Genomic DNA, 25,522 nt, shown 5'->3' on the forward strand with positions numbered 1-25,522 from the left:
CGGTGACTCAATCATAACACAAGTGACTGTAGCCTGCTTCGGGGACTCCATCCGTGATGTCCCGGCTCACACATAGGTTGTCACCGTGTCTTTGAGTCCTTTGTGGGAATAGAGTGGTCACAGCTCCTATTCCTCCGGTGTCTGCTGCAGGACCATTAGTATCCATACAACCTCGGGGACCGGACCCCAGCCATGCGCTTCAAACTTGAGAATGGCTCTGCTCTGGCCCTAGTCCTTCGTTCACTTCTCCTTATGTTCCGCACTAATCTTTCTTCCTTCTGAAGAATCAGACTTTCTATTGCCCTTTCCTGTGCCAGTAGCTCCAGGTCACTGAAGTCTGCTGCAGCACCTCCCTTCACTCCATCCTTCTCTGGGGATCTTCTCTCACAGACTGACTACTTCCTAACATTCTTCCGCTCTCATGTGCAGTCTAAGCTACACCCACCTCCTAGCACTCTTCGTGTTCCAAGCAGGAAGCCACAAAGGTTGCTCTGCTAAACACTACTGTGTTTGTGCTGGATGTGAGTGGTGGAGTCTGGTCAGGTGTTCCATCTTACCTCAGGAGGAAGTGCAGTACCTCTTTGGCAACTGAACCCTCAGGGGCGCCACAAAAGCGTCCGCCATTACCAGGCAGCAGGTAACATCTCTGCACGGTGGACCCCGGGGTGTGAACGCACCTTATTACTACCTTCTTATTATTTGGTGCGTTCCGCCAGCCCTAGCAATTGGAGAACCGTCCATTAATTGATCACAGAGCATCTGCTATGACCTGGATCTTGATGGCTGTGTAACGGGGGCCGGGTGCCAGCTGTGACGAGGGGCTTTAACTCTTCAGCACCTGGGTGCTCCATCACTACAACAATGGGATGTTTGTCTGGTGATGTGTTCTGTGCGTGTAATGCTGCACCCACCGGCTGAACAGGAATCTTCTCACTCCGCAGCACCTCAGGTCTCCGTAGGCACTCACAAACACGCTCAGAGTCTTGATTCTTTTCTGAATAAACTTTACTAGGGTCAGAGTTCTTCAAGATGATAACAGTCCAACCATTCTCCTTGTACATCAATTCCTCTCATCCTGTACTCTCCCTGGTCTGTCCCGTTTGCTTCCCGTTCTGCATTCTGGTATCCAAGCCCGAAGCTTCCCGAATTCTCCGACTAGCTATCTCCAAGTGCTCCCCATTCATATTCCTCATCCTGAGCGAAGATCCAACTGCCACTTGCAACTATAATATGGACTGTAGGTCCCCGAACGCTGCTGGAGGTGACCCGTGATACTAACAGAGGATTCGTCCCAGATGCCATTCTTACTAGGCCTAACATGAAGCACACTTCTCTCCAGACCTCTCTCCAATTCTCTCAGGAACTTCCTACACACTTTCTAGAACTGTCTTCCCAGACTCACTTCCTAAACTCCACCCATAAACCAACCCATTGGTCAAACTAATTAACTATTTCTATTCCAGCTAAACCAGCTAACTACTTCTACTATTAGTACTCTAGAGTGCCCCCCTAATGTCCCAAGCAATGTGATACCCTTACATCCAAACCGGCTATCTCTAACTATACAGCTAACTGTCCCTATCTTTGTCCCTATTACAGTAATCATTACAGAGACAACATGGCATGACAAATATACATAACACACACGATGGGGCGCACATTGCTCGTTCCGTCACCCCTCTTCAGCTGCTCCAGTTGTAGATGGGGCAAACCATGGGCAGATCTACATGATCTGAGAAGGTAGAACGTGTGGAGAACACAAGTAATGGAATAACGTGACTTGTTTCCTTCTCAGTGAGCCTGACGTCCCCGCTGACTCTTCAGAAGGTGATGATCCCACTGATCGACTACAGCACATGTGACAAGATGTATCACATAGACTCACAGACCAGCGGCTCTGGTACCATAGTGTATGACACCATGATATGTGCCGGATATTCAAGAGGAGGGAAGGACTCCTGCCAGGTGAGGGGCCGATGTCGGGCTAGTCTTTATACAAGTGCACATGAGCGACTTTCCATATGTATCAGAGGTCCATGTGAGAAAGAAAAGTCACAGTATGCAGCCATCATTAGCGGACAATACTGCGCTGCACTTGGCCCCAGCGAATGGTCCAGTTTTGTGCACAAGTTAAAGTGGTTGTTGAGCTTAGAAAAAACATTTCAAAGCCCCCCATAAAGTCTGATGATTCCCAAGTCTGCACTATGTCTTATGTAAGCAGAGCAGAGAGTGTCAACAAGAAATGTCTTTCCCTGGAAGACGCGGACTGTCCACGTATTGGATGGATAACCTTTCAATAGTCACCATGTAGATCTATTTCCAAGGAAAGGCGCTGTAGGGGAATGAAAGGGTTTCATGGGACATTGTTATTGGTAGAATTTCAGCTGTGTCCTCCGGCTCTTCAACGGGGGTGTCGGTGGTCATGTCTCCATTGATCTGGTAACAATGGCTTCTACTGCATTTGGGAATATAAAAAGTGGAGAATTACTTTATTCCAATGTGGTGGAAAATGTATAGCTTTACCTACTTGCTAAATTTTGTAGTTTATCTCTACTTGTACTAAGCCCATAGATGTTGTCTTTCAGGGAGACTCTGGAGGACCTCTCGTGTGCAAGGTCTATGGCGTATGGTACCAGTCTGGGGTTGTGAGCTTTGGAACTGGATGCGCTTTACCCAACCGCCCCGGGGTCTACACCCTGGTAACCGCCTACCAGTCCTGGATCTGGTCTTATGTACCAGATCTGAACTTTCAAAATGTGACCGATATCCCACAACCATCCCAAAAATGTAGAGGAAACATGAACGCGTCGAGTTATCTGCTGATGCTCCTCATCATTACGGCCTCACTAGACGCTCGTCTATAGGAACAAATCGTTTGTGTAAAATAAGTTTTTCAAATTTGTGTAACTAAACATTTAATAATAAAACATTTTTCTAACAACAAAAAAACATGAATGATATATTTTATTTCATTTTCAGAAAACAATAAATAAATTCTAATATTTCTATTGAAGGAATTCAGTCCTGAGCGCTGACGTTGTGTGACCGGAGAGTGACACAGAAATGGATGAATGAAGAAGGATTTCCGCTCTGTTGAGACTTTGTTTTCATACTTTTCACATGAATCATCAAACTTGAGTTTTTTGTACGGATCTCGTCAGACTGGTGATGATTACGAGGTCTACGATGACATTGGTTAAAAAATATTTCATGGAAATTTATGAGAGTTGCTGACTGGTTCCAGCACCACCTCATTGCTGTCGGGGCCACATTGGTGATGTCATGTCCACAACATGTGACCACTGCAGACAATCACTGGGCTCAACGATCTTGTGTTGTCTACCTCGGCATTGATGAAATAATGCGGGAGCCACAAGTGATTTAGTAGCTACAAAATACCAATTTTTGCTATATTAAAGCCTAAGCAACATTGGCCCTAATTTCAATAAAATAAATATCTCCTCTAACTTTTCTCTCCAGTCGGAAGTCGGTTCAAATCCAAAAACTACAAACTTCACCATCAACATCTTTGAACCTTTACCTGATAGGCCAGAAAATCATTTTTGCTGGATTTCTTTAAATTATAACTAAGCTCCGCTCCCCCACTTTCATCCATCCTTCTCTATGATTACGAGATGCTGAAAAATGATGAAAAAGCAAAATCTGAAGATTTCTTCCTGTGACGAGCAGTGAACTGTTGAAGATTCGGGCATGGAATTATGAATTATTGACCTGATACGAGGCTCGGCGCACACAACACCTTGGATTAATTTTATTTGCGTCCGTCATTGTTTTGCCGGTTTCTCGGCAGAGCTGTTTATCTTATGATCTCCTTTGTGATGATTGAGATTAGAGAATTTTCTTTAGTGTTTCCTGTCATTGCTTTCTCTATAGCCTGAAGTGATTGATGAGTGTTTTATACTTTGTTATGTAAACTATCAGTTACTATGTAATTGGGATTTCCTTATGTAATGATTAGAAATGAAACCTCTATAAAACGGGTATCCAGATCAGATCAACCAGACAGGAGAGGATGGAGCTGAGGATTCTTGGGGCGCTAATATTTCTGCACCTTGGTAAGTTACAGTTCACATGATGAATACCAACAGGTCCTGCTGTCAGATCCGTTTCGATGGCCGAATAGGAGTAATCCTTCTACAAATGTCATGTCCTTCATTAGGGTTTTCAAGCTTCATGTTCATGATCAGGTTCCTTATTATTATTTCCTTTTACTCTTCTGGGCAAAAAATGTCTTCTCCATTCAAATGGGTCAAAATATACGGAGAATAAAATAAAACCTTGGTCTGATTATTTGGGATTCACGTAGAAGACTTGCTTTAATGAAGTCAAGGACCCACATCTAAAATTGCCACCGATGGTCTTCTCACAAAGTCTACTCTGACTCAGCCATCTTCCGATACTGCCCTCAAGGGATGTCCTCACATCAACTATAGATTATTTGTCCCACTATTTGCTCAATTCCTATTTATTTTAGTAAGGTAAGTGAGGAATCTTGTAAGTTACATATTACAATTTTATGCTGTCAGGTCCGTATCGATGGTCGAATAAGAGTAATCCTTCAACAAATGTCCTACCCTTCATTTGAGCTTTCAAGCTTCATGTTCGTGATCAAGTTCCTTCCTCTTCTATCTTTTTACTCTTGTGGGTAAAAAAAATCTTCTCCATTCAACTGGGGCAAAATGTAGGGAGAATAAGATAACACCTTGGTCTGATCATCTGGGATTCAAGTAGAAGACTTGGTTTGGGGACCTCAAGGACCACATCTAAAATTGCTACCAATGGGTTTCTCAGGAGTCAGGACATCTCCTCCATCTCAGCCGTCCTACAATACTGTCCTGAAGGAGGTCCTCATATTAACTATAAATTATTGTTATCACTTTTTCCTCATTTACTGCTCATTTTGGGAGGGTGATGGATGGATAGAGAATTTTGCCATCCCTTTAAGTACTGGCTATACTTTTTACAAGGTTATCCCACCTCAAAGAAAACTTTGAATACTATTTTTAATAAAGAAAAAAATATGCAAATTATTAATTCTTCTATAAATTACAATTGTCTCTGAGCTTTGTTTTTCTTGAGCTCTAAAACTCCCCCGCTAAAGGAGACTTAATAGAGTTAAAGGATGTTGATCCCTTTGGAGTTATTTGTTCTTACTTAAATGCCTGTATAATTGGTTACAAAACATTGCCTTTTGTAATTGGATTTGATTACAAATTTGCTGATACGTAATCTTCTGCATCCTTTGGGTATCATAGTACATGGTGGAATGCAGAATGAGTTACTGTGAATCCGTCCTTGAGCTTGTTCAGGCCTGTAACACTTATGTCTCTTCTCCATCCTCTGTGTATCATAGAATCATAGAATCATAGAATCGTAGAGTTGGAAGGGACCTCCTGGGCCATCTGGTCCAACCCCCTGCTCAAAGCAGGATTCGCTAAATCATCCCAGACAGATGTCTGTCCAGCCTCTGTTTGAAGACTTCCATTGAAGGAGAACTCACCACCTCTCGTGGCAGCCTGTTCCACTCATTGATCACTCTAACTGTCAAAAAGTTTTTTCCAATATCTAATCTGTGTCTCCTCCCATTCAGTTTCATCCCATTGCTTCTAGTCTTTCCTTGTGCAAATGAGAATAAAGTTGATCCTTCTACAATGTGACAGCCCTTTAGATATTTGTAGACACCTATTAGGTCTCCTCTCAGTCTTCTCTTCTGCAAGCTAAACATTCCCAAATCCTGCAACCTTGCCTCATAGGAGAGAAAAAAGAGGACCCTGAGTCCAGAGCTACAAACAAAGTGAAAAACTTTATTGAGGCAACAATAGGGAACAGGACAATAGATGAAGGAGTTAAAAATGTATAGTACACAAACAAGTGTTAAGAGATAGCCAGATGCAAACAAAAATCCTGTGCAGCAATAACAAATGACTACAATGGGTAAATAGAGTAGCTGGCATTGTACACTAAACACAGGGCAAGACACATATGTGCAAAAAGTAAAAAAGAGTCACTCTAATACATGATAACAGTCATAATGAGAGGAGTGTTGTAACACTCCCAGTAATACAAAGAGATCAATCAAAGAGAGACAATATTGCACATTTGCCCAGTTGAAAGATTATAGAGGTCAAAACATACCCATTAGACAGTCTCAGGAAAGTGTTGGCATCCAGGAGAAACCCCAATGCGCATTTCGCGGTAAAGCCGCTTCCTCAGGGGGCGTGATTTTTTTGCCTCATAAGACAGGGTTTGCAGACCGGTCACCATTCTGGTCGCTCTTTTCTGAACTTGCTCCAGTTTGTTGATGTCTTTTTTAAAATGTGGTGCCCAAAACTGGACACAATATTCCAGATGAGGTCTGACCAAAGAGGAGTAGAGGGAAATAATGACTTCACGTGATCTAGACTGTATGCTTCTGTTAATACATCCTAGAATTGCATTTGCCTTTTTTGCTGCTGCATCACACTGTTGACTCATATTCAGTCTGTGATCTATTAGTATACCCAAGTCTTTTTCACATGTGCTGTTGCTTAGCCCTATTCCAGTTATGAATCCACCTAACAGTTGCCTTGTCCATTCCATACATTTTTTCAATAAGGATTGTGTGAGACACTTTGTCAAATGCTTTGCTGAAGTCAAGATATACTATATCTAAAGCATTTCCCTGATCCACCCAATCAGTGATTCTGTCACAGAAGGAAATTAAGTTAGTCTGACATGACTTATTAGTTACAAACCCATGCTGACTCTGTTTAATCACTTCATTCTTGTCCGGGTAATTACATACATGTTGTTTAATAATTTGCTCAAAGATCTTTCCTGGTATAGAAGTCAGACTCACCGGCCTATAGTTGCCTGGGTCCACCTTCTTCCCCTTTTTGAAGATGGGAACAACATTTGCTCTTCTCCAATATTCTGGGACTTCTCCTGTTCTCCAAGAATTTTCAAAAATTATGGAGAGGGGTTCAAAAATGTCTTCTGCTATCTCCTTCAGAACTCTGGGGTGTAATTCATCTGGACCCGGAGACTTGAATTCATTTAGGTTAGCTAAGTGTTTCCTCACTAACTTTCTGTTTATAGATATCCTGGATTCTTCTATTCCCTTAATAGGACAGTGAAGAACCATTGATGTTGATACTTCCTATTAGCCACAGGACAAAACATTTCAATCCAAAACGCGCATCGGGTGTGGTGGGTTCCTGGACACCATATCTAATCTAATGTACGGTAATTACCCAATGTACATCTACATGGGCATAATCTGTTGTGTCATAAAGACATTCATATGTGTATCAAATGAGGCATGATGTTTAACATCACTGTACATGGCAAACTGCAGATTGAGTTACCAGAGAATTGGCAGTCATTCTGGTCTGCTGAATTGATCTGGTTATAAATCAACTTGGAAGATCCTTCAGGAGAAGAGCGATAAGAATTACAGACCAGAGAACAAGCTCACTGACCCGGGGTCCGAGGTGGATGCCGATGTAGTGACACTGTAGGAGAGGGAAGTTCCCCCTGTGTAGCCAGGCCGGAACCAAGGGGACTGTCACCAGGGTTCCTAGGGGAACTGTTTCTGGGGGACATAATGGGAGGATGGACTGGAGACGATTCTAGAAGGAGCGGGGGCGGAGCAAGTATAAAGGGAACTGAGAACGCCAGCAGGGTGCAGACGACAGAACAGCAGGGAAGGAGCAGGAAGCCCAGGAGGCGCCAGAGAGCGAGAAAAAGTAAGCGTCGACCAGAGAGATTGGACGCTGACTTACCAACCACAGATAGCAGATGGCACCGAGCAGCCCAGAAGAGGGACACCGACTAGACGACTGCACTCCCTCTCCTGACATTTACACCCGTGGCCGCCACAGCCCCACTCCAGCCCGCGGCTGCGGCCTGCCCGCTGTTATCCATGGCTGCCACTGCCCGACTCCAGCCCATGACTGCGGCCCGCCTGCTGCCATCCGTGTCCTGCCCGTGGCCGCCACTGACCGACTCTGGTCCGCGGCTGCAGCCTGCCCGCTGCCACCTGCGGCTGCCACTGCCCCAAATCAGCCCGCGGCTGCAGCCTGCCCGCTGCTATCCACGGCCGCCGTTGCCCAACTCCAGCCTGCGGCTTGCCTGCTGCCGACTGCGGTTGCCGTGGCCCGATTCCAGCCTGCGGTAGTAGCCGGTGCGCCCGGGCCCACGGCCTCCTTCAGCCCGCCTCCGCCGGGAGTCCCAACACTGAGGAACTCCACAGGGGCCTGCTGTGCCCTCACTCCACCTGGGCGTAGGAACGCCCGAAGCTTACGTCAACTCCTCGTCGGCTGGGCCCAGCAGCTGAGACGCCGAATAGACACCTACAACTCTTCTGCCAGACGCCAGAGAAGGATAAGTGACACGCCGTCATTGATTAGTCATAGTTCTTACACTTATAATCGGCCATACTGTGGCCTTACAGTTACTGATTAGCTAATATTGTGTATCTGTGTACTATTGTTTTGTATCACTGCGAGGATAAGTGTTATCAGCTTATTGGTTGCTCAAATAGCCTCTATATAAAAGTTACACTTAAGCTCTCTCCGTCTCCGTCTCATCACTGCATCCTGCGTACCTGCGGTTACTACAACACAGTCTATTATTATTTTGGGTCTCTCATCGGCCTCCCCTTGCTTTCATTGTTCCTTGTTTTTACTATTAACTTTTACATTTTATTTTTATTGTATAGTTGTGTATTTCAATGAAATATTTATTGTGTTTATACATTTGTCTGATTTTTTATTACATTGGAGTAACACTTTTATGAAATATTACATTTTTACAGTTTAAGTAGCCTAAAAGTTTTCTTACTACAGAGTGTTATGGAATACGCTGTTGGGTACCTCTAGTTACAATCCTTTTTCCCCTAGCCAGGTAGTTTGAAGTCACTTGAACATTAATAGGGCGTGTTTGCGTTAAAGGACCTAAAATGGGTTCATTACCCTTCAAGGAGAAATCAGAGTGTTACACAAGTCTTCTCTGGGCAATTAGAGGTTTTCCAGTATTGAGATTTACAATTACCGTATTCACCAATGAAGCCAAGAAAGGGCTCTGTTCTCATCGCCAAACCTTCCCAGACACTTCCACTTTGGTGTTGACTATTGGGTTGAGTTATTTCTGGAAACAGTGAAGTCCTTCTACTGCCCCTTGACCTCCGGAGTGTCTCCTACACACTGAATGGGGGCAATGACCTCAGGGCAATACTGTCCATGCATCATGCCCGGAATGCAGTGTTGCAAATTAACTCTGGATTGATCATTCAACTTCAAGTGTGAAGTTTGTTAGGGTTCAGTGATGAGAGCCTGAGGCTTTGCTGTGCCGTCATATGCCCTGAGTCTACACAGTATGACCAGAAATGCCTATGGTTCTGTGCTAAGGAGTTATAGACGAATATCTGCTATTGTATGGTGCCTCCATATAGCATTGTATCCTACAGAAATCCTCCCCAAGAAACAATGTTTCTGGGTTGCCCTCCCAGGGCTGTGGGGTACTCGGTACCGGGCCGGTATCAGCGGGATGTGTCACAGCAGAGGGGACCCGGTCCGTGGCCCTGGGCGCCCAAGTAATAGGGGAATGTAATGATTTGAATGAATAGTTCGTGACGCCACCTGTGGTGTTCGGCAAGTGGGATGTGAGGCCGACGCTGCATGCAGATCCTCTGGGGCTGGTGGTGTGTTGCAGCCAAGATGGTGAAGCTCCCCACAGATGGAGCTGTAGCCCCAGGGCAGTGTAGATGTGGGGGAAGAGGAGATGCACAAGCGGTGTAGAAGCTGGTACCCAAATGTAGCGGGGCTGGATGCGTTGGTGCAAGAATAAATGGAGGACACCAGGGCTTGCAGTTCCAAAGCTTTACTTACAGTTTGTAGTACACACAGGTGCCTGCCTCCGTGCCGTGTCCTCGGGGTCAGGGACTCAGTCAACCTCCAGGCAAGATGGAATGCTCCCTTCCAACCCTCCGCCAACATGTGCCTTTCTGAACATCTCCTCTATAGCGCCTTTAAGTGTGAAGTACTCCCAGTACTGAGTTACACTGGAGTGCCTCCTGACAGATGTTCCCAAGAACTCTACTTGTACGGCAGACAGCTGTAGCCTGCTTCGGGGACTCCCTACTCCTGAGTCCCAGCTCACTATCCAAGTTGCTGTTGTGCCCCCAAGTCTTAGATGGGAGTAGTGCATTTACAGCCCACTACTCCACCGGTGTCTGCTGCAGAACCATTAGTGTCCATACAACCTCGGGGACCGGGCCCCGGCCTTGTGCTTAGAACTTCTAGGCAGGGTTCTTCCTCTAACCCATGTCCTCTCTGTTCCCTTTTGCTCCTTCGTTCCATTCTAATCTCTCTCTCTTATGGAAGATCAGGTTTCAGTTCAATGTCTTTCTCCTTCTTTCCTTTCCCATGCCAGCAGACCCAGGTCACTCAGGTCTGCTGCAGCACCTCCTTCCTCCATCCTTCTCTCAGGGATCTCCTTTCCTCACTCCTCTCTGAGTGGCTTCCTCTCCCAGACTGACCTGTAATTCTAAACCTTCCCACGCTTTTATGTATTCTCAACTCCACCCGCCTCCCAGCACGTTTCGTGTTCCAAGCAGGGAACCACCAAACGTGCTCTGCTACTCTCTAAGCAAGGAGCCGCAATGTGGCTTTGCTGAACTACTCTGTTGTGTGGGGTGCGAGTGTTGGAGCGTGGTCAGGAGCCTCCAACTTACCTGGATGGTGGGGCACCACACCTCAGGAGGAGGTGCAGTACCTCTGTGGCAACTGAGGCTCAGGGGCGCCACACTTCCATACTCCTCTATAAAATGTCTTCTCATTGAACTATGCATTATTTAAAATTCGAAGCACGTAAAGGTCCAGTTGAGCCACCTACAATATGGCGGAGACGGGAGCCTTGGTCAAAGCACCCAATGTATGATATATTTTAGTTTTTTATCTTAATAAAGGCAAAAGTAAAAAAGAATAAATCCCAATTGATCCTTGATTTGTGTTAAACCCCACGACAATGAAAAACAGGAAAATTAAAGATAAAAAGTGATGAGAAAATAGGATCTAATGAGTACATATAAAAATGTAACAAAAGTGTAAAAGTTATAAATGTAAAGAAAAAATTACTGATTTGTAGGAATCTTTTCTTCCAGCTACACCCAGCTCTGCTGATGGCAGCCCTGTCTATGGCTCCCCGCAGATCACCGGGAGGATAGTTGGTAGTAACAACACTATGCCGGGAGAATGGCCATGGCAAGTGACAACACTGGAAAAACAAACAAAACTAAACCATGATGGTCAAAAATAGAACAAAAGGCACAACGGTGCAAATAAACCCTCCTGGGTAACGAGAGTTATTTTTTTTTTTTTAGAAACTTCTTGACTAGTGGTTGTTGTTCCCTCCTGGGGTTTCTGGACTGGAACTGCTACCAGATGAAAGAAACGCATTGGCAGTCCTCAGGTGTTCTTTTTCCAGTGGGGTGAAACGTGCGGCTTTCCGTACCTTTGGCTCTGGGACTGGTACGGCTCCAGCTTGGCACATGGGGGCAGTGGGCAGTCTCTGCCTGTAGGTCTTGATGAGATCCTCCGGGACTCGCCTAATCTTCATAGCATACCAGCCTCTCAGACCTTCGTGTCTGGTGAAGGTCACATGATCTCCCGGGCTCAGGTTTCTGGCAGGGTGTCCTTTTCTCAAATGAGGTTCTACGTCTCTCCGGTTGAAAAACAGATCAGAGATTCGGCTAGGGTCATGGATAAAGCCGAACCCCCTCTCATGATTCACATTCAGGATGTGGCCCCAACCTGCCACATCTCTGGGACCGCAGTGACCGGCTCTGACCTGTTCCTTCCGGTCCAAATCTGGACCTAGTACCGCTAGCCGGCGCTGCACCCTCTCCCGGTGTTCAGCTGCCAGTTGCCGGATGGTAGCTTGACAACTAGCCCAGTTCTCACCATCCTCCTGTTCCTCCCGGGACCGATCCAGGCTGGTTTTGTACCGCGGCGCCACCGCCAGGGGTTCCGGTGTTTCCCCCCAGGGACAGGCATCCCGGTAACAGACCAGATCCAGCACGACCTGGCCAGCCGCTGTGACCGCGGTACACCCCAGGGCCTTCCCAGGTGTAGGGGCATCAGACATACCTGGAACCTCCTGGTGGTGTGGTCTCTGCTCCGGTGCAGGCGTAGTGGTGGTGGGCGCTGCCCGGTGGGACACCAGGGATGGCGGTGGAGCTAACGGCGGCTCCGGGTCCGCGGGGGTCTCTGTAGGGACCTGCGCGGCCGCGTCAGGTCCGGACGGGGGCTTCTCTTCCTCTGCTTCAGCTCCCTGTGCTGTGTACAACTCCTCCAGTAGTAGCGGCAGGGAGGGAACAAGGTACGCTGCCGGTGGCATGGCAGCGGTCGCAGGCTCCACAGGGCTTGCCTGGAGGAGGTCCGGTGCAGCAGCGGCGGGTACCCGTGTCGCGGGTACCGCAGGTGTAGGCTCCTCCAGGGCACGCTGCAGATTCAATGTCCATAGCGCTTCCTGCCTCAGTTGAAGGCGGCGCGTCAGCTGGGCAATTTCGTCCTCCTGCTGCTGGCGGGTCATTCTAGAAGTAGGGTCTGAGCCTTCAGCCATGGCGCCGGGGAGATCCATCTCCCCGCACTCTGCAGGCCTCCTTCCCTCTTCTTCCATCATGGCATTCTAGCGTTCTTCTTCCTGTCTCGGCTCTTTTCCCGCCACTGGCTTCCGCTCCTCCTTCTTGGGGCGGTGTCTTCTTCCAGCTCCTCCATACCAAGCCAGTATACGAACCCCTCGGGGGGTGGGCCATGTTGCTGTCACATAGTAATTCAGGCAAGGGAGGCCCAAGACTGTTCACGGTCTTTTCCTAGGACCTCCCATATCGTCACGCCCTTATTCTCCAGGCTTTCGGTCATTTTTAGTATTCATTTCACTGTCTATCAAATTGGGTCTTCTGCACATTCTCAAAAGTTTTAAGTCCAACAAACCTTAGGCACACAGAACCCGATGGCATCGGGTCTCGTCATCCAGTTCGTGACGCCAAGTTGGGTCGCCCTCCTAGGGCTGTGGGGTACTCGGTACCCCGGCTCACTATCCAAGTTGCTGTTGTGCCCCCAAGCCTTAGATGGGAGTAGTGCATTTACAGCCCACTACTCCACCGGTGTCTGCTGCAGAACCATTAGTGTCCATACAACCTCGGGGACCGGGCCCCGGCCTTGCGCTTAGAACTTCTAGGCAGGGTTCTTCCTCTAACCCACGTCCTCTCTGTTCCCTTTTACTCCTTCGTTCCGTTCTATTCTCTCTCTCTTATGGAAGATCAGGTTTCAGTTCAATGTCTTTCTCCTTCTTTCCTGATGAGAAAATATGATTTATTGAGTCCGTATAAAAATATAACAAAAGTGTAAAAGTTATAAATCTAAAGAAAAAATTACTGATTTGTAGGAATCTTTTCTTCCAGCTACACCCAGCTCTGCCGATGGCAGCCCTGTCTGTGGCTCCCCGCAGATCACCGGGAAGATAGTTGGTGGTAACAACACTGTGCCGGGAGAATGGCCATGGCAAGTGAGTCTGCTGTACCTGATTGAGGGAAGTTACTACCACATATGTGGAGGCTCGCTGATCGCATCCCAATGGGTGCTGACCGCTGCCCACTGCTTTAATAAGTAAGTGCCGGGTATATTTATATGTGTAGGGCCACATATTTCTGAATGATTTATGTCTTCATGCTCTCTTTCAGTTTGTTCGTTCTCCTTCTTTTCTTTCCTTTCTTCTTTCTTTCCTTTCATTCCTTCCCTTCCTCTCTGTCTTTCCTTCCTTCTTTTCCCTTCCATCCTTTCCTTTTCTTCCTTCCATCCTTCCTTCCTCCCTCTGTTCTTTCCTTTCCTTTTCCTTCCTTCCTTTTTTTTAATTCCTTCCTTCCTTTCCCTCCTTTCCTTCCTTTCTGTCCTTCCATTCCTTTCACTTCCTTCCTTCTTTCCTTCCTTCTTTCCACCTTTCCTTTCTTCATTACTTTCTGTTCCTTGCCTTCCTTTCCTTCCTTCATTTCTCTTTTTCTTTCTTTCTTTCTTTCTTTCTTTCTTTCTTTCTTTCTTTCTTTCTTTCTTTCTTTCTTTCTTTCTTTCTTTCTTTCCTTCTCTTCCTCTCTGTCCTTCCTTCCTTTCCTTTCCTTCAATCTTTTTGTTCCTTCCTTCTCTTCCTCTCTGTATGTCCTTATTTCCTTCCCTCCTTTCCCTTCCTTTCTTTCCTTTTTTCTTCCTTCCTTCCTTCCTTCCTTCCTTCCTCCCTTCTTTCCTTCCTCTTTTCCTCCCTCTCTACCTTCCTTTCCTTTCCTTTCTCTCTGTCCTTTCTTTCCTTTCACTTCCTTCCTTCCTCTTTTCCTTCCTTTCTTTCCTTTCTTCCCTACTTTCTGTTCCTCTTCTTCCTTTCTTTCTTTCTTTCTTTCTTTCTTTCTTTCTTTCTTTCCTTTCTTCCCTACTTTCTGTTCCTCTTCTTCCTTTCTTTCTTTCTTTCTTTCTTTCTTTCTTTCTTTCCTTTCTTCCCTACTTTATGTTCCTCTTCTTACTTTCTTTTTTCCCTTTCTTCCTGTTCCTCTCCTTCCTTCCCTTGCTCTCTGTCCCTTCCCTTCCCTTTCTTTCCTTCCTTCGTTCCATCTTTTCGTTTGTTCCTTCCTTTTATACAGAAATATATAAATAAGAATCTCATGTCCTGCCTCCCTCCCCCATCAATCACCCCATGTACCTTTACCATGGTATAGTGAATACAGTATCCACAGTGGGCTTTTATATTATTCCTGCTGCTCCCTGAGTATGCTGGATTTTGTTTTCTTAAAATTCACCATACGTTTCCAGAAATACAAACCTTTGCATTTAGTACTATTTTTTATGTTCTTTACCAAGGGGGTGTGGCTCTCAGGCTAATTGTCCGTGGCAGCCTAAAGACGCACCCATAGAGAGGGTATAGTAATGTGGCGTTATAACATTGGTACTGTCCATTAGCAGAGACCACGCGTCTCTGGTGCACACAATGTTCCTCGTCATCATGCAGTGCGCACCAGGAGAACGTTATTGTTTTTAATACAATTCACAACATGGAAGCAAAATGCAGGACGAGCAACAAATCACATCATAACCACTGGGAGGTCACATATAGCATAAACTGCTCCCAACAGAGTATTATTTCAAAGCTATTTCATGTCCTGATCTCGGGATGTGTCTATTGAAGAGGAAAGGCAAGAAAGAAGCAATGTGGACCTCTTCCAACCCCTTATATTTGGAGAAGAACATCACATGACAATTGCGTAGTGGTGTCATGTCTGGTCAGACATGGGCTGAGATATGGTCACTGGATGTATTATTCCTCGGCTCTTATAACCTCTGATCATATTTTCTGCTCCACAGGGATACCAACTCTGCAAACTATTTAGTGCTGCTGGGCGCCTACCAACTCCACGTTCAAGAATCTCAGACCATCAATAGTTCTGTGTCAAGGATTATTCGTTATCCCCTGTACTCAAGTACAACACAAGTAGGAGACATCGCTCTGATCAGGCTCTCCAGGCCGGTCAGCTACACCAGCTACATCATGCCCATCTGTCTGCCCTCCGCCTCTGTCTCCTTCCCATGTGGCATGGAGTCCTGGGCCACCGGCTGGGGAGATATTGATTCAGAAGGTGAGAGGATGCAATGAATGACTGTGATGATTGGAATAATCCGGATGATGGTGACTATATGGGTGATGACAATGGTGACGAGAATAATTTCAAAGTAACTTGGCACTCAATTCGTGAAGCAATTTGACAGTTCCTTTATTTATATGTGCATCCAGCTCAATAAAACTTGAACGTTTTCGGTCCTACAATAGACCTTCATCAGAACATAGTTTTCATAGTTGATTTACTAAAGTATATTAACAAAGATAAAAGCAAAATATTGCAATTAACAATTAAGAAAAATTCATATTGTATAGACAAATGTAACAAGATGCTGAGAAATACCGCATGACGTATATCACATGGTGTGCAAAAGTCGATAAATGAGCCACTTTTAGATTCTAGAATCCTGAACTTGAGGTTCAAGTGATCTCAGTGAGAGTCCGAGGATTCCATGGGCAGAGAGACAGAGTCCGTGCTGTGATGGTAGTTAAAGAAAAAGAACAACAATATTGTGTACTAGGAGAAATAACATTTGAAATAGACAAACCACATCCTAAGGCCCCTGCTCTTCTCCATTTACACCTTCGGCCTCGGACAGCTCATAGAATCTCACGGCTTTCAGTATCACCTCTATGCTGATGACACACAGATCTACATCTCTGGACCAGATATCACCTCCCTACTGAACAGAATCCCTCAATGTCTGTCCACTATTTCATCCTTCTTCTCCGCTAGATTTCTAAAACTTAACATGGACAAAACAGAATTAATCATCTTTCCCCCATCTCACGCGACCCCCCCAATGGACCTATCCATTAAAGTAAACGGCTGCCCACTCTCCCCAGTCCCGTACGCTCGCTGCCTCAGGGTAAGTCTTGACTCTTATCTCTCTTTCAAACCACATATCCAAGCCCTTTCCACTTCCTGCCGACTTCAACTCAAAAATATTTCATGGATCCGTACATTCCTCCACCAAGAATCTGCAAAAACCCTAGTCCATGCCCTCATCATCTCCTGCCTTGACTAGGTGGAGCGCCCCGCGGGGCCTAGGGGTACTCGGTATCGGGCCTGTCGACTTCCATGGGGGACGGTGTACCGGCGGTGGCGACCCGGTCCGTGGCCCAGAGGCGTCCAGTAATAAAATAGGGGAAAGTTGTGTGGTATTTATGTGGTAAAAATGAAAATAGAGTTATTAGATGGTGGAATACGTGACGCCACCTGTGGTATTCTGGTCAGAGGTAGGGCTGTAGTCCCAGGGCAAAGATGTTAAATAAATAGTAAAAATGGCTGTGAACGTTGGGGTGCAGAGAAATGAGAGGAGGACGCAGAGAGGTGCAGTTTCTTTACCTTTTACTGGTAATAGGTTGCAGTCCGGAGCACCACATACAGGTGATGGAATGAGTCCGTCTCGCTTGGAGGCATTCAGGGGATCCGCCTCGCCAGGTGGGGATTTAGGACCTTCCTTTCTGCGCTTTGTGTGTGGGTCTCCGCTGTATATAACTATGCTGCGACCCTCTATTCGTGATGGTTTCACTAACCTGTACGGCTGTCAGCGTGAGCCTATTCCACGGGTACCGTCCATTTCACCATCAACCCCGGGCTCCTTATCCGCTGACGTGCCCTCAGGTGTTCAATGTACACAGGAATTTACAATCCCCTGTACATTCAGATTCGGCTATCAGGGCGTACAGCTCCTGTCAGCCTAGGACTCTGATGTCCCTTTTTTCTTTATTAGCGCTTCACTCAGGGGGCTGCTATATGCAGTATTTTAGCTTCCCTAGAGTCTCTCAGTCTCTGCTCTTGTCCTTTCCCTCTTCACAGATCAGCTCTGCCTATCGAGCTCCTCTCAGATCAGCTCCCTGTCTTCATCTGACAGGATCTTCCAGAAAGATCCTTTTACCTCACGTCCTCACGTTTTACTGTCCTTTCTCCTCACAGCTCACAGCTGTTTTGTTTCCATGACAACCCCCTCAGCTGATTTCTAGCTGACTCACCAACCCCCTCTGCTGGCCAGAATTTATAAGGCATCTCCCTTTTCTGACCTGCAGCAGGAAATTGTGATTAAATCTATGCTGCCTGGCATGGGGGTCCCTTTTCTGCCTCCAAGCATGACTTCACCTCTTAGAGGGAGGTAATGTCACTGTGACAACTGGACTCTGGGGTGTCACAACTACTGCAACCTCCTGCTCTGTGGCTTCCCCTCTAACACTCTTGCAACCCTCCAATCTATTCTAAACTCTGATGCCCGACTAATCCACCTGTCCCCCCGCTATTCCCCAGCTTCTCCCCTCTGTCAATCCCTGCACTGGCTCCCCATTACCCAAAGACTCCAGTTCAAAACCCTAACCATGACATACAAAGCCATCCACAACCTGAGTCCTCCATACATCTGTGACCTCATTTCCCGGTACTTACCTGCACGAAACCTCCGATCCTCACAAGATTTTCTTCTGTACTTCTCTCTTATCTCCTCTTCCTACAATCGCATACAAGATTTCTCCCTCACATCCACCCTACTCTGGAACTCTCTACCCCAACATATCAGACTCTCGCCTACCATGGAAACCTTCAAAAAGAACTTGAAGACCGACCTCTTCCGACAAGCCTACAACCTGCAGTAACCACCGATCCACCAAACCAATGCATGACCAGCTCTACCCTCGCCTACTGTATCCTCACCCATCCCTTGTAGATTGTGAGCCCTCGCGGGCAGGGTCCTCTCTCCTCCTGTACCAGTCGTGACTTGTATTGTGTAAGATTACTGTACTTGTATGTATTATGTATACCCCTCCTCACATGTAAAGCGCCATGGAATAAATGGCGCTATAATAATAAATAATAATAATATTATATCAAAGTACTGAAGGATATAGTGAGGAACAAAATTAACTGGAACTCTATGGTTTCTTAACACCATAGGAGGAGGAGTGACAGCCAAGTTATAATTTGAATGCCAAGAGAAATACCTAAAAAAGGAGCCCATATATTGATGGGTTGACTGTCCTAAACAGGTATCTTGTAGTACTGAAAGAGAGGGGTGAATACAGAAAGAACAGTCATAAATACGTGTACACAACCTATTGCCAAATTATTAATATGGGAAAAATGTGAGATTTCTTACAATGGAATATATTGGAACAACCATATAGTACCTGGATATGTTAGAAGTTGAAGTATGTGATGGGTCGCCCTCCCAGGGCTGTGGGGTACTCGGTACCGGGCCGGTCTCTCAAAGGGGAATGTCACAGCAGCGGAGACCCGGTCTGTGGCCCTGGGCGCCCATGTAAAAGGGGTTAAGTGATGGAATAAAGTTTATGAGTGAATGATTCGTGACGCCACCTGTGGTGTTCGGCAATGAAGATGTTAAGCCGACGCTGCAGACAGATCCTCTGGGACAGATGGTGTGGTGCAGCAATGATGTTGTGGCCCTCCACAGGTAGGGCAGTAGTCCCAGGGCAGAGTAGATGAAGAGATATGGGAGAGACGTAGATGGTGCAGTGTCAGGCACAGAGATGTAGCAGTGCTGAGGGTGTTGGCGGAAAAAGGCAAGGACACAATAGGGTGCTGTTTCTTTTCCTTTACTTTGCTTGGCAAATGCAGTCCAGGGTCCTGATTACAGATGGCACAGGAGCTAATTAGCCTTGAAGCAACTCAGGAATCTCTCTATGCAGATAGGTTGTGTAGTCTCCTTCCTAGCGCTTATTTTTAGGTACTTGCAGTACTGTGTTACACTGAAGTTCCACTTGCTTATTCTCTTTAAACTCCCTCGTATGGCAGACAGCTGTAGCCTTCCTCTTCTGGCTCACATGTCGCTGTTGTGCCTCTGAGTCTTATGTGGGAATAGAGCATTTATTTTTATTATTATTATTATTATTATTTTATTATTATTATTTATTGTTATAGCGCCATTTATTCCATGGCGCTTTACATGTAAGGAGGGGTATACATCATAAAAACAAGTACAGCTTCCTATTCCTCCGGTTTCTTTTGCAGGACCATCAGTGTCCGTACAGCCTTGGAGACCGGGCTCCAGATCATGCGCTATAGCTGGGAATAAGCCTGAACTCTCTGCTCAATCCCCCAGCTCTTCTCCTCCCGTCCACACACGTTGCCCTCCTCACACGAACTCCTCTAACTTTCCCTCCTGGCCCCCAGAGAGCAGTTCTTCCCCCAGTTTTGGGTTCAGAGCTCCCTCTGCTGACCTGGAATGGAAACTGTGTTGTGTGTAGTGATTAACTGCCAGAGAGATCCTTTATTGCTTCCAAGCCTGACATCACACTCCCTAGGAGGAAGGCAATGCCACTGTGGTGACCAAACTCCTGGGGGCACCAGATAACAGCTCAAAGTGATAGATGGGCGCTATGTAAAAACAGTACAACGGGTAAGTATAAGCAACCTAGTGCCAAAGATGGACTGGATCATTAGGTATTACTGCACTAATCATGCTACCTGTGGGGTGGTTAGCGTGCAGGTGATCCCTTGTTGGTGGAGATTGCACAGCAATTAGTGAGCAAGTGCTATTGTGAGTGGCAAGCTTATTGCCCAAAATTGGCGCTGCAAGGAAAATTGGATCAATTGAAAACATAGTAAGGAGACTTAGTAAAAGGACTAATTTGGTGATAGGTATGTGGATAAGGTTGATGTTTTACCTGTAAAATATATTGCTTGTGAACAATGCCCAACTATATCACATGGACGATAGAATAATAAACCAGCGCCGAGGAGAGTTCCAGTTAATTTTGGTCCTCACTATATCCTTCAGTACTTTGATAAATGTGGTTTGTCTATTTCAAATGTTATTTCTCCTAGTACACAATATTGTTGTTCTTTTTCTTTAACTACCATCACAGCACGGACTCTGTCTCACTGCCCATGGAATCCTCGGACTCTCACTGAGATCACTTGAACCTCAATTTCAGGGTTCTAGAATCTAAAAGTGGTTCATTTATCGACTTTTGCACACCATGTGATATACGTCATGCGGTATTTCTCAGCATCTTGTTACATTTGTCTATACAATATGAATTTTTCTTGATTGTTAATTGAAATATTTTGCTTTTGTCTTTGTTAATATACTTTAGTAAATCAACTATGAAAACTATGTTCTGATGAAGGTCTATTGTAGGACCGAAAACGTTCAAGTTTTGTTGAGCTGGATGCACATATAAATAAAGGAACTGTCAAACTGCTTCACGAATTGAGTGCCAAGTTACTTTGAAATTTTCTACATTTGGTTGGATACCTGACTTGGGCACCTCCTTCTCACTCACTGAAGTGTCGGGTTATACTTAAAATGAAGAAGAGAATGACGGCGATAGAAAAAATGATTGTTGAGATGTTCCTTAGAAATGTCTCTAGAATGATGGCCGATCGGCTCAACAATCATCCTTGGTGATCTACCCTTGGTTAGTTCTTCTCATTTTGGGCTGCACCTTTTCTTAGTTGACCACATAGAACCAACGATGTCTGCAGCCATGTGGACCAAGGGGTCAGTAAGATGTTATGTTTGCTCTGACTGGGAGACCTCTGTCCTACATGATCCAACAGGGTATAACCTGTTAACAAGAAGATAAATGATGGATTAACGTGACCTTTTATCTCCTCAGTGAGCCTGCCATCCCCGATGACTCTTCAGAAGGTGATGCTTCCACTAATTGACTACAAGACATGTGACAAGATGTATCACAAAAATTCAGGGATCAGCAATTTTATTACCATAATCTCTAACACCATGATATGTGCCGGATATTCCAAAGGAGGGAAAGACTCTTGCCAGGTGAGGGGCCGATGCTTTATAGGGCTTCATTTATAATAATGGAGATATTTCCAGTAATTACTGACTGGTATTTTGCAGTTGTATGAAAAAGTTTGAGCATCAGCTAGAGTAGTCAGACTGCAGCGTGTTCGACCACGAGAGGTGGTAATGGCCAACGCTATATCAGCACTTATAATATGTCAATGTCGCTTATAAATAGTGATAAGGAGTATAGAACTGGAGGAGAAAGGAAGAACTTGATGGACCAGAGTCTTTTTTTCAACTGTGAGATATATTAGGAGGCAATGATTCTGTATACAGCATCTGGCAACTCTTAGCAGGACTTCCACAGTCTGTTTATTAGTCAGGTTCTAGGGAATACTCTGGTGTCCCCCTTTCACCTTGTACATGAAGCTAGCCTTTACTCAATCAAAGGTCTGTGGTTTGCATCCATGGTGTAGCTTCTGGCCAGTAGAGCAAGTTGCCAATAGGCTTGTGAACAAACCTGATCTAGACGAAAGGATGGAACCAAAGATAAAATCAGCAGGCAAGGATAAGGTCAGGATGATAGTGAAGGCAAATAGCAAGGGTTAAGCAAGTTGGGTCAAGGCCAAAGGAAAGTAACCAGTGACAGAATCCTCAGGCGATAGAAGGGTCTAGTAATCCGGAGTTAATTCGAAGGAACCATTGTGTGCGTCTCGGCTGGCCAGCAAGTGATATGTCTACTATAAGAGGAAAAGAAGGGCAATCAGAGAAATCAGCTCCAACTCCTCCTGTGTCAGCTATAAGCAAGTAGGGTGAACAGACCAAATAATCTACTATCGTGCTACATCAGTATGAAAAACCTGATCAATCAACCAAAAAGCAATACAACTTCTCCTGCGTCACCACCATGTAGCAGAGTGTATCTTTTGAGAATCCACAGGTACACAGGAGAACTTCACTGAGAAAGTTAACTTGAGTAAACAGCATTTACTTCTTATGGGTAAACATGAGATAAGAATTCAGAAGCACACAGCCTGTGCTGCTGGCATAACACAGTCAAAAGCGAAAGTAAAACTTAACAACAACAAGAGAGCTTCCCTCCCCACAATACAGCAAACATTTAGCTTCACACTATCGCCATCTGCTGTCAGGCTAGTGTAAAGTCCTCCTTTATATAAACAATAAGTCCATTTCTGTTGCATATGCAAACACACCACCCTTCAAGTCACAGTGGCTACAGCGGCAGATGTCACAGGAGAAAGGCAAGGCTTAGGGTACCGTTACACCTAGCGATGCACCAGCGATCCCGACTAGCGATATGACGCGGTCAGGATCTCTGGTGCATCGCTGGGTGGTCGCTAGTGAGCTGCCACACAGGCAGATCTCACCAGCGACATAGCGGGGTCGGGGGTCACTACTTACCTGTCAGACGCGGCGATCCTGCGTCCTCCCGCCCGGCTCCACGCGTCACTCGTCGGCGCCACAGGAAGCCCAGCAGGAAGTGGCCGATGAGGAATGGTCCAGGAGCTTCTCGCGCGATCAGCGATAACCAGCGGGGAGCCGGTCGGAGGTAAGTATCACATGCAGCGATATCGCTAGCAATATCGCTGCTACGTCACAAAATCGGTGACTTTACAGCGATATTGCTAGCGATATCGCAGTGTGTAACGGAGGCTTTTGTCTGTAACACGCCGCTCATATTCACTGTTCTGTTAATATTTAATCTAAAACACAGGTAAAGGGCTTTTTGGGTTTAGAAAACCAATTTCAGGCATTCTGAGATAGACGGGGATCTCGATGAAGAATTTTCAATAATTAGCTAGAGAAGAAAATAACTATCACAAGTTTTCTTTCATGTAAAAGTTGTATCTTATAGTTTTGTACAATAGTTCGGGCATCTCTGGTTTAATTCAAGGATTTGTTGATCTTTCAATTGAAACAGTTAATCTCACCCTCCACCCTGGGACATCTCTCATATATAGTCACCATACCTTGTGCACTTCATCTGCTTCCTTGCTCAGACTGGGCATTTGTGAATCCTCACGCTTCCTAGATGACCACGATACTGGCATAGTGATAGATGTAAGCCTTGGCTCCCCTGCCTTTCCTGTGTTATAGGATAATAAAGGCAGGGAAGATGAGGTCCAGACTCACCACTGCACTGCCCGGTGGTGATCATCTTGGAAGCCAAGATCTGACCGAGGAGGAGATCTTCTAGCTAAATGGGACTTGCTAAAATTAAAGCATACATGATTTTTGCCTAACACTTCACATTGTGGAAGCGTCTTCTCCTGTTCTGTAGCCAGATGACACATTTTGTGGTTTTGGGATGTTTGTTGTAAAGCTTCCCACTTAGTAAATCTTACATCTACTTCCGGTTTTATGTCATTTTATGCAGATCCAATAGTGTTCTCAGCTCTGAGCTGTGTAAGCCGCTTCTTGCTCATAAATGTCACTTTTTTGAATGGTTCAGGGTTGAGTTTGGCAACGCATGGAGTCATCACCTGGTTTCCAAACTCAGTAATTGTATCCAAAACCAGATCAGATTAACTTGCAAAGACTTACATCCCTGTTATCTTTGTCCACTAAGCTCACAGGTACTGTCTTTCAGGGAGACTCCGGAGGACCTCTCGTGTCCGAGGTCAACGGCATCTGGTACCAGCCTGGCGTTGTAAGCTGGGGATCTGGATGTGCTTTACCCAACCGCCCCGGGGTCTACACCCTGGTAACCGCCTACCAGTCCTGGATCCAGTCATTCATACCAGAGCTGACGTTCTATGATGTGCGCAACATCCCACAACCTCCTAGAAAATGTAAAGGAAACATGAACGTATCTTGTTATCTGCTGACGCTACTCATCATTACAGCTTCAGTGCTCCGATATCTGTAGATTATAATGTACAGGACCATGAATTTTGCAGAAGGATCGATTCTATTATTTCTTGATTATATTCTTTGCGTCAACAGGGAATGATTGAGTAAAACACTAGTACCAGTACGTTATGTTCAGCCCTCTCTGTTTTCATTAATGATCATTCTCATCTAAGAAGCCTTCATTCTCACACGAGAGATTAGTCGTCCACCATCGAAATCCAAAATGAAAATCTCTAAGAAAAAACCTATCCCTTGAAATTAACTTTGGGAGAAGTATGAGTGGTGCCAAATGGATTTGACTCTTCTCCTAAAGTCTTAAACTCTACAACAAATCTCCACACAAAAGAAGAATAAGAAGAGGAAACTTCTGTGGCACTACTAAGTCCAGACAAAGTGTAGACAGTTCAAAGACTTTTCATTGAGTAAAAATAGATGACGCTCTTCTGTTTGGCGCCGAAGCCTTCCTCCGGCTGGGATATGTGATCACTAAGAAAAGTCTGGTCATAAATAGAAGAGAAAAGTACAGAAATATACATATAGAGAGAGATAAAGGTCAGCACGGGCTGAAATACCAGACTTCATACATATGAATACGCGCATATCCATCGTGACGTCAGTATTTAGAACAGTAGAACTAAGGGACCACCGGTCTGCAAGACAACTTGCAACCACAAGCCGGTGGCAGGAGAGCGTTATCACAGAAGATACCACCAAGAGTAGTGTGGAAACCTATGGGGACATTAACGCACGGACCATAGAGGACCAGATCACATGGCAATGTTCCACCGGGAGCAGTCCTTCAACCAATCACGGAGCCGATCTCTAATCCAACCAGATTATGTGATTGCTACAAACGTATTTATGTGGAAATGTAGTCATGGAAAACAATGAAGGAACGTGAACAGATATATAATGTAACAAATAATAAAGTGATTTCTAACCAGAAGGCTGCCTCAGTGACTTATAATACCTAGCTCGTGTATCTAGATGGCTCAACCGGTAGAGCAGATATCACGCTACATCTGACCTGCGATAAACACAATGTGTAAAGGAGTTATGTAACGGGTAGACCCCCATAGACTGAAACAAAGCATAAAAACAAAACATAACTGAGACCTCACTTACTCTCCGATGCTGCTCCGGTCCTTGTTGATTGTCTGCAGTGGTGAAATTATGTCGACAACACTGCAGACAATCACTGAGATCTCTTGCTGGTAAATAAATCATCTCTTCCACAGTTATTGATAAGT

The 25,522-nt window shown here is 45.5% G+C and overlaps 2 protein-coding genes across 2 annotated transcripts in view; both read left to right on the top strand.

Moving 5' to 3' along the window:
* LOC141050646 (uncharacterized) overlaps positions 1-2,864 on the top strand; it is a 67,646-nt gene extending 64,782 nt beyond the window's left edge. Inside the window, exons 10-11 of the mRNA XM_073547232.1 lie at positions 1,796-1,965; positions 2,586-2,864. Of these exons, the coding sequence (XP_073403333.1) occupies positions 1,796-1,965; positions 2,586-2,864 (449 nt within the window). The remainder of the gene's footprint in view (positions 1-1,795; positions 1,966-2,585) is intronic.
* A 1,167-nt stretch (positions 2,865-4,031) lies between these two features.
* LOC141050846 (serine protease 27-like) lies at positions 4,032-25,205 on the top strand. Its single transcript, XM_073547527.1, has 5 exons — positions 4,032-4,076; positions 13,466-13,670; positions 15,405-15,676; positions 21,265-21,434; positions 24,010-25,205. The coding sequence occupies exons 1-5, from the start codon at positions 4,034-4,036 to the stop codon at positions 24,286-24,288; spliced, it is 969 nt and encodes a 322-aa protein (XP_073403628.1). The 5' UTR covers positions 4,032-4,033; the 3' UTR covers positions 24,289-25,205.
* The last annotated feature ends 317 nt before the right edge of the window (positions 25,206-25,522 follow it).

The sequence above is a fragment of the Dendrobates tinctorius genome, unplaced genomic scaffold (assembly GCF_039654945.1).
Source record: "Dendrobates tinctorius isolate UK_male_01 unplaced genomic scaffold, ASM3965494v1 ptg000152l, whole genome shotgun sequence".
In the NCBI taxonomy this organism is placed as follows: Eukaryota; Metazoa; Chordata; class Amphibia; order Anura; family Dendrobatidae; genus Dendrobates; species Dendrobates tinctorius.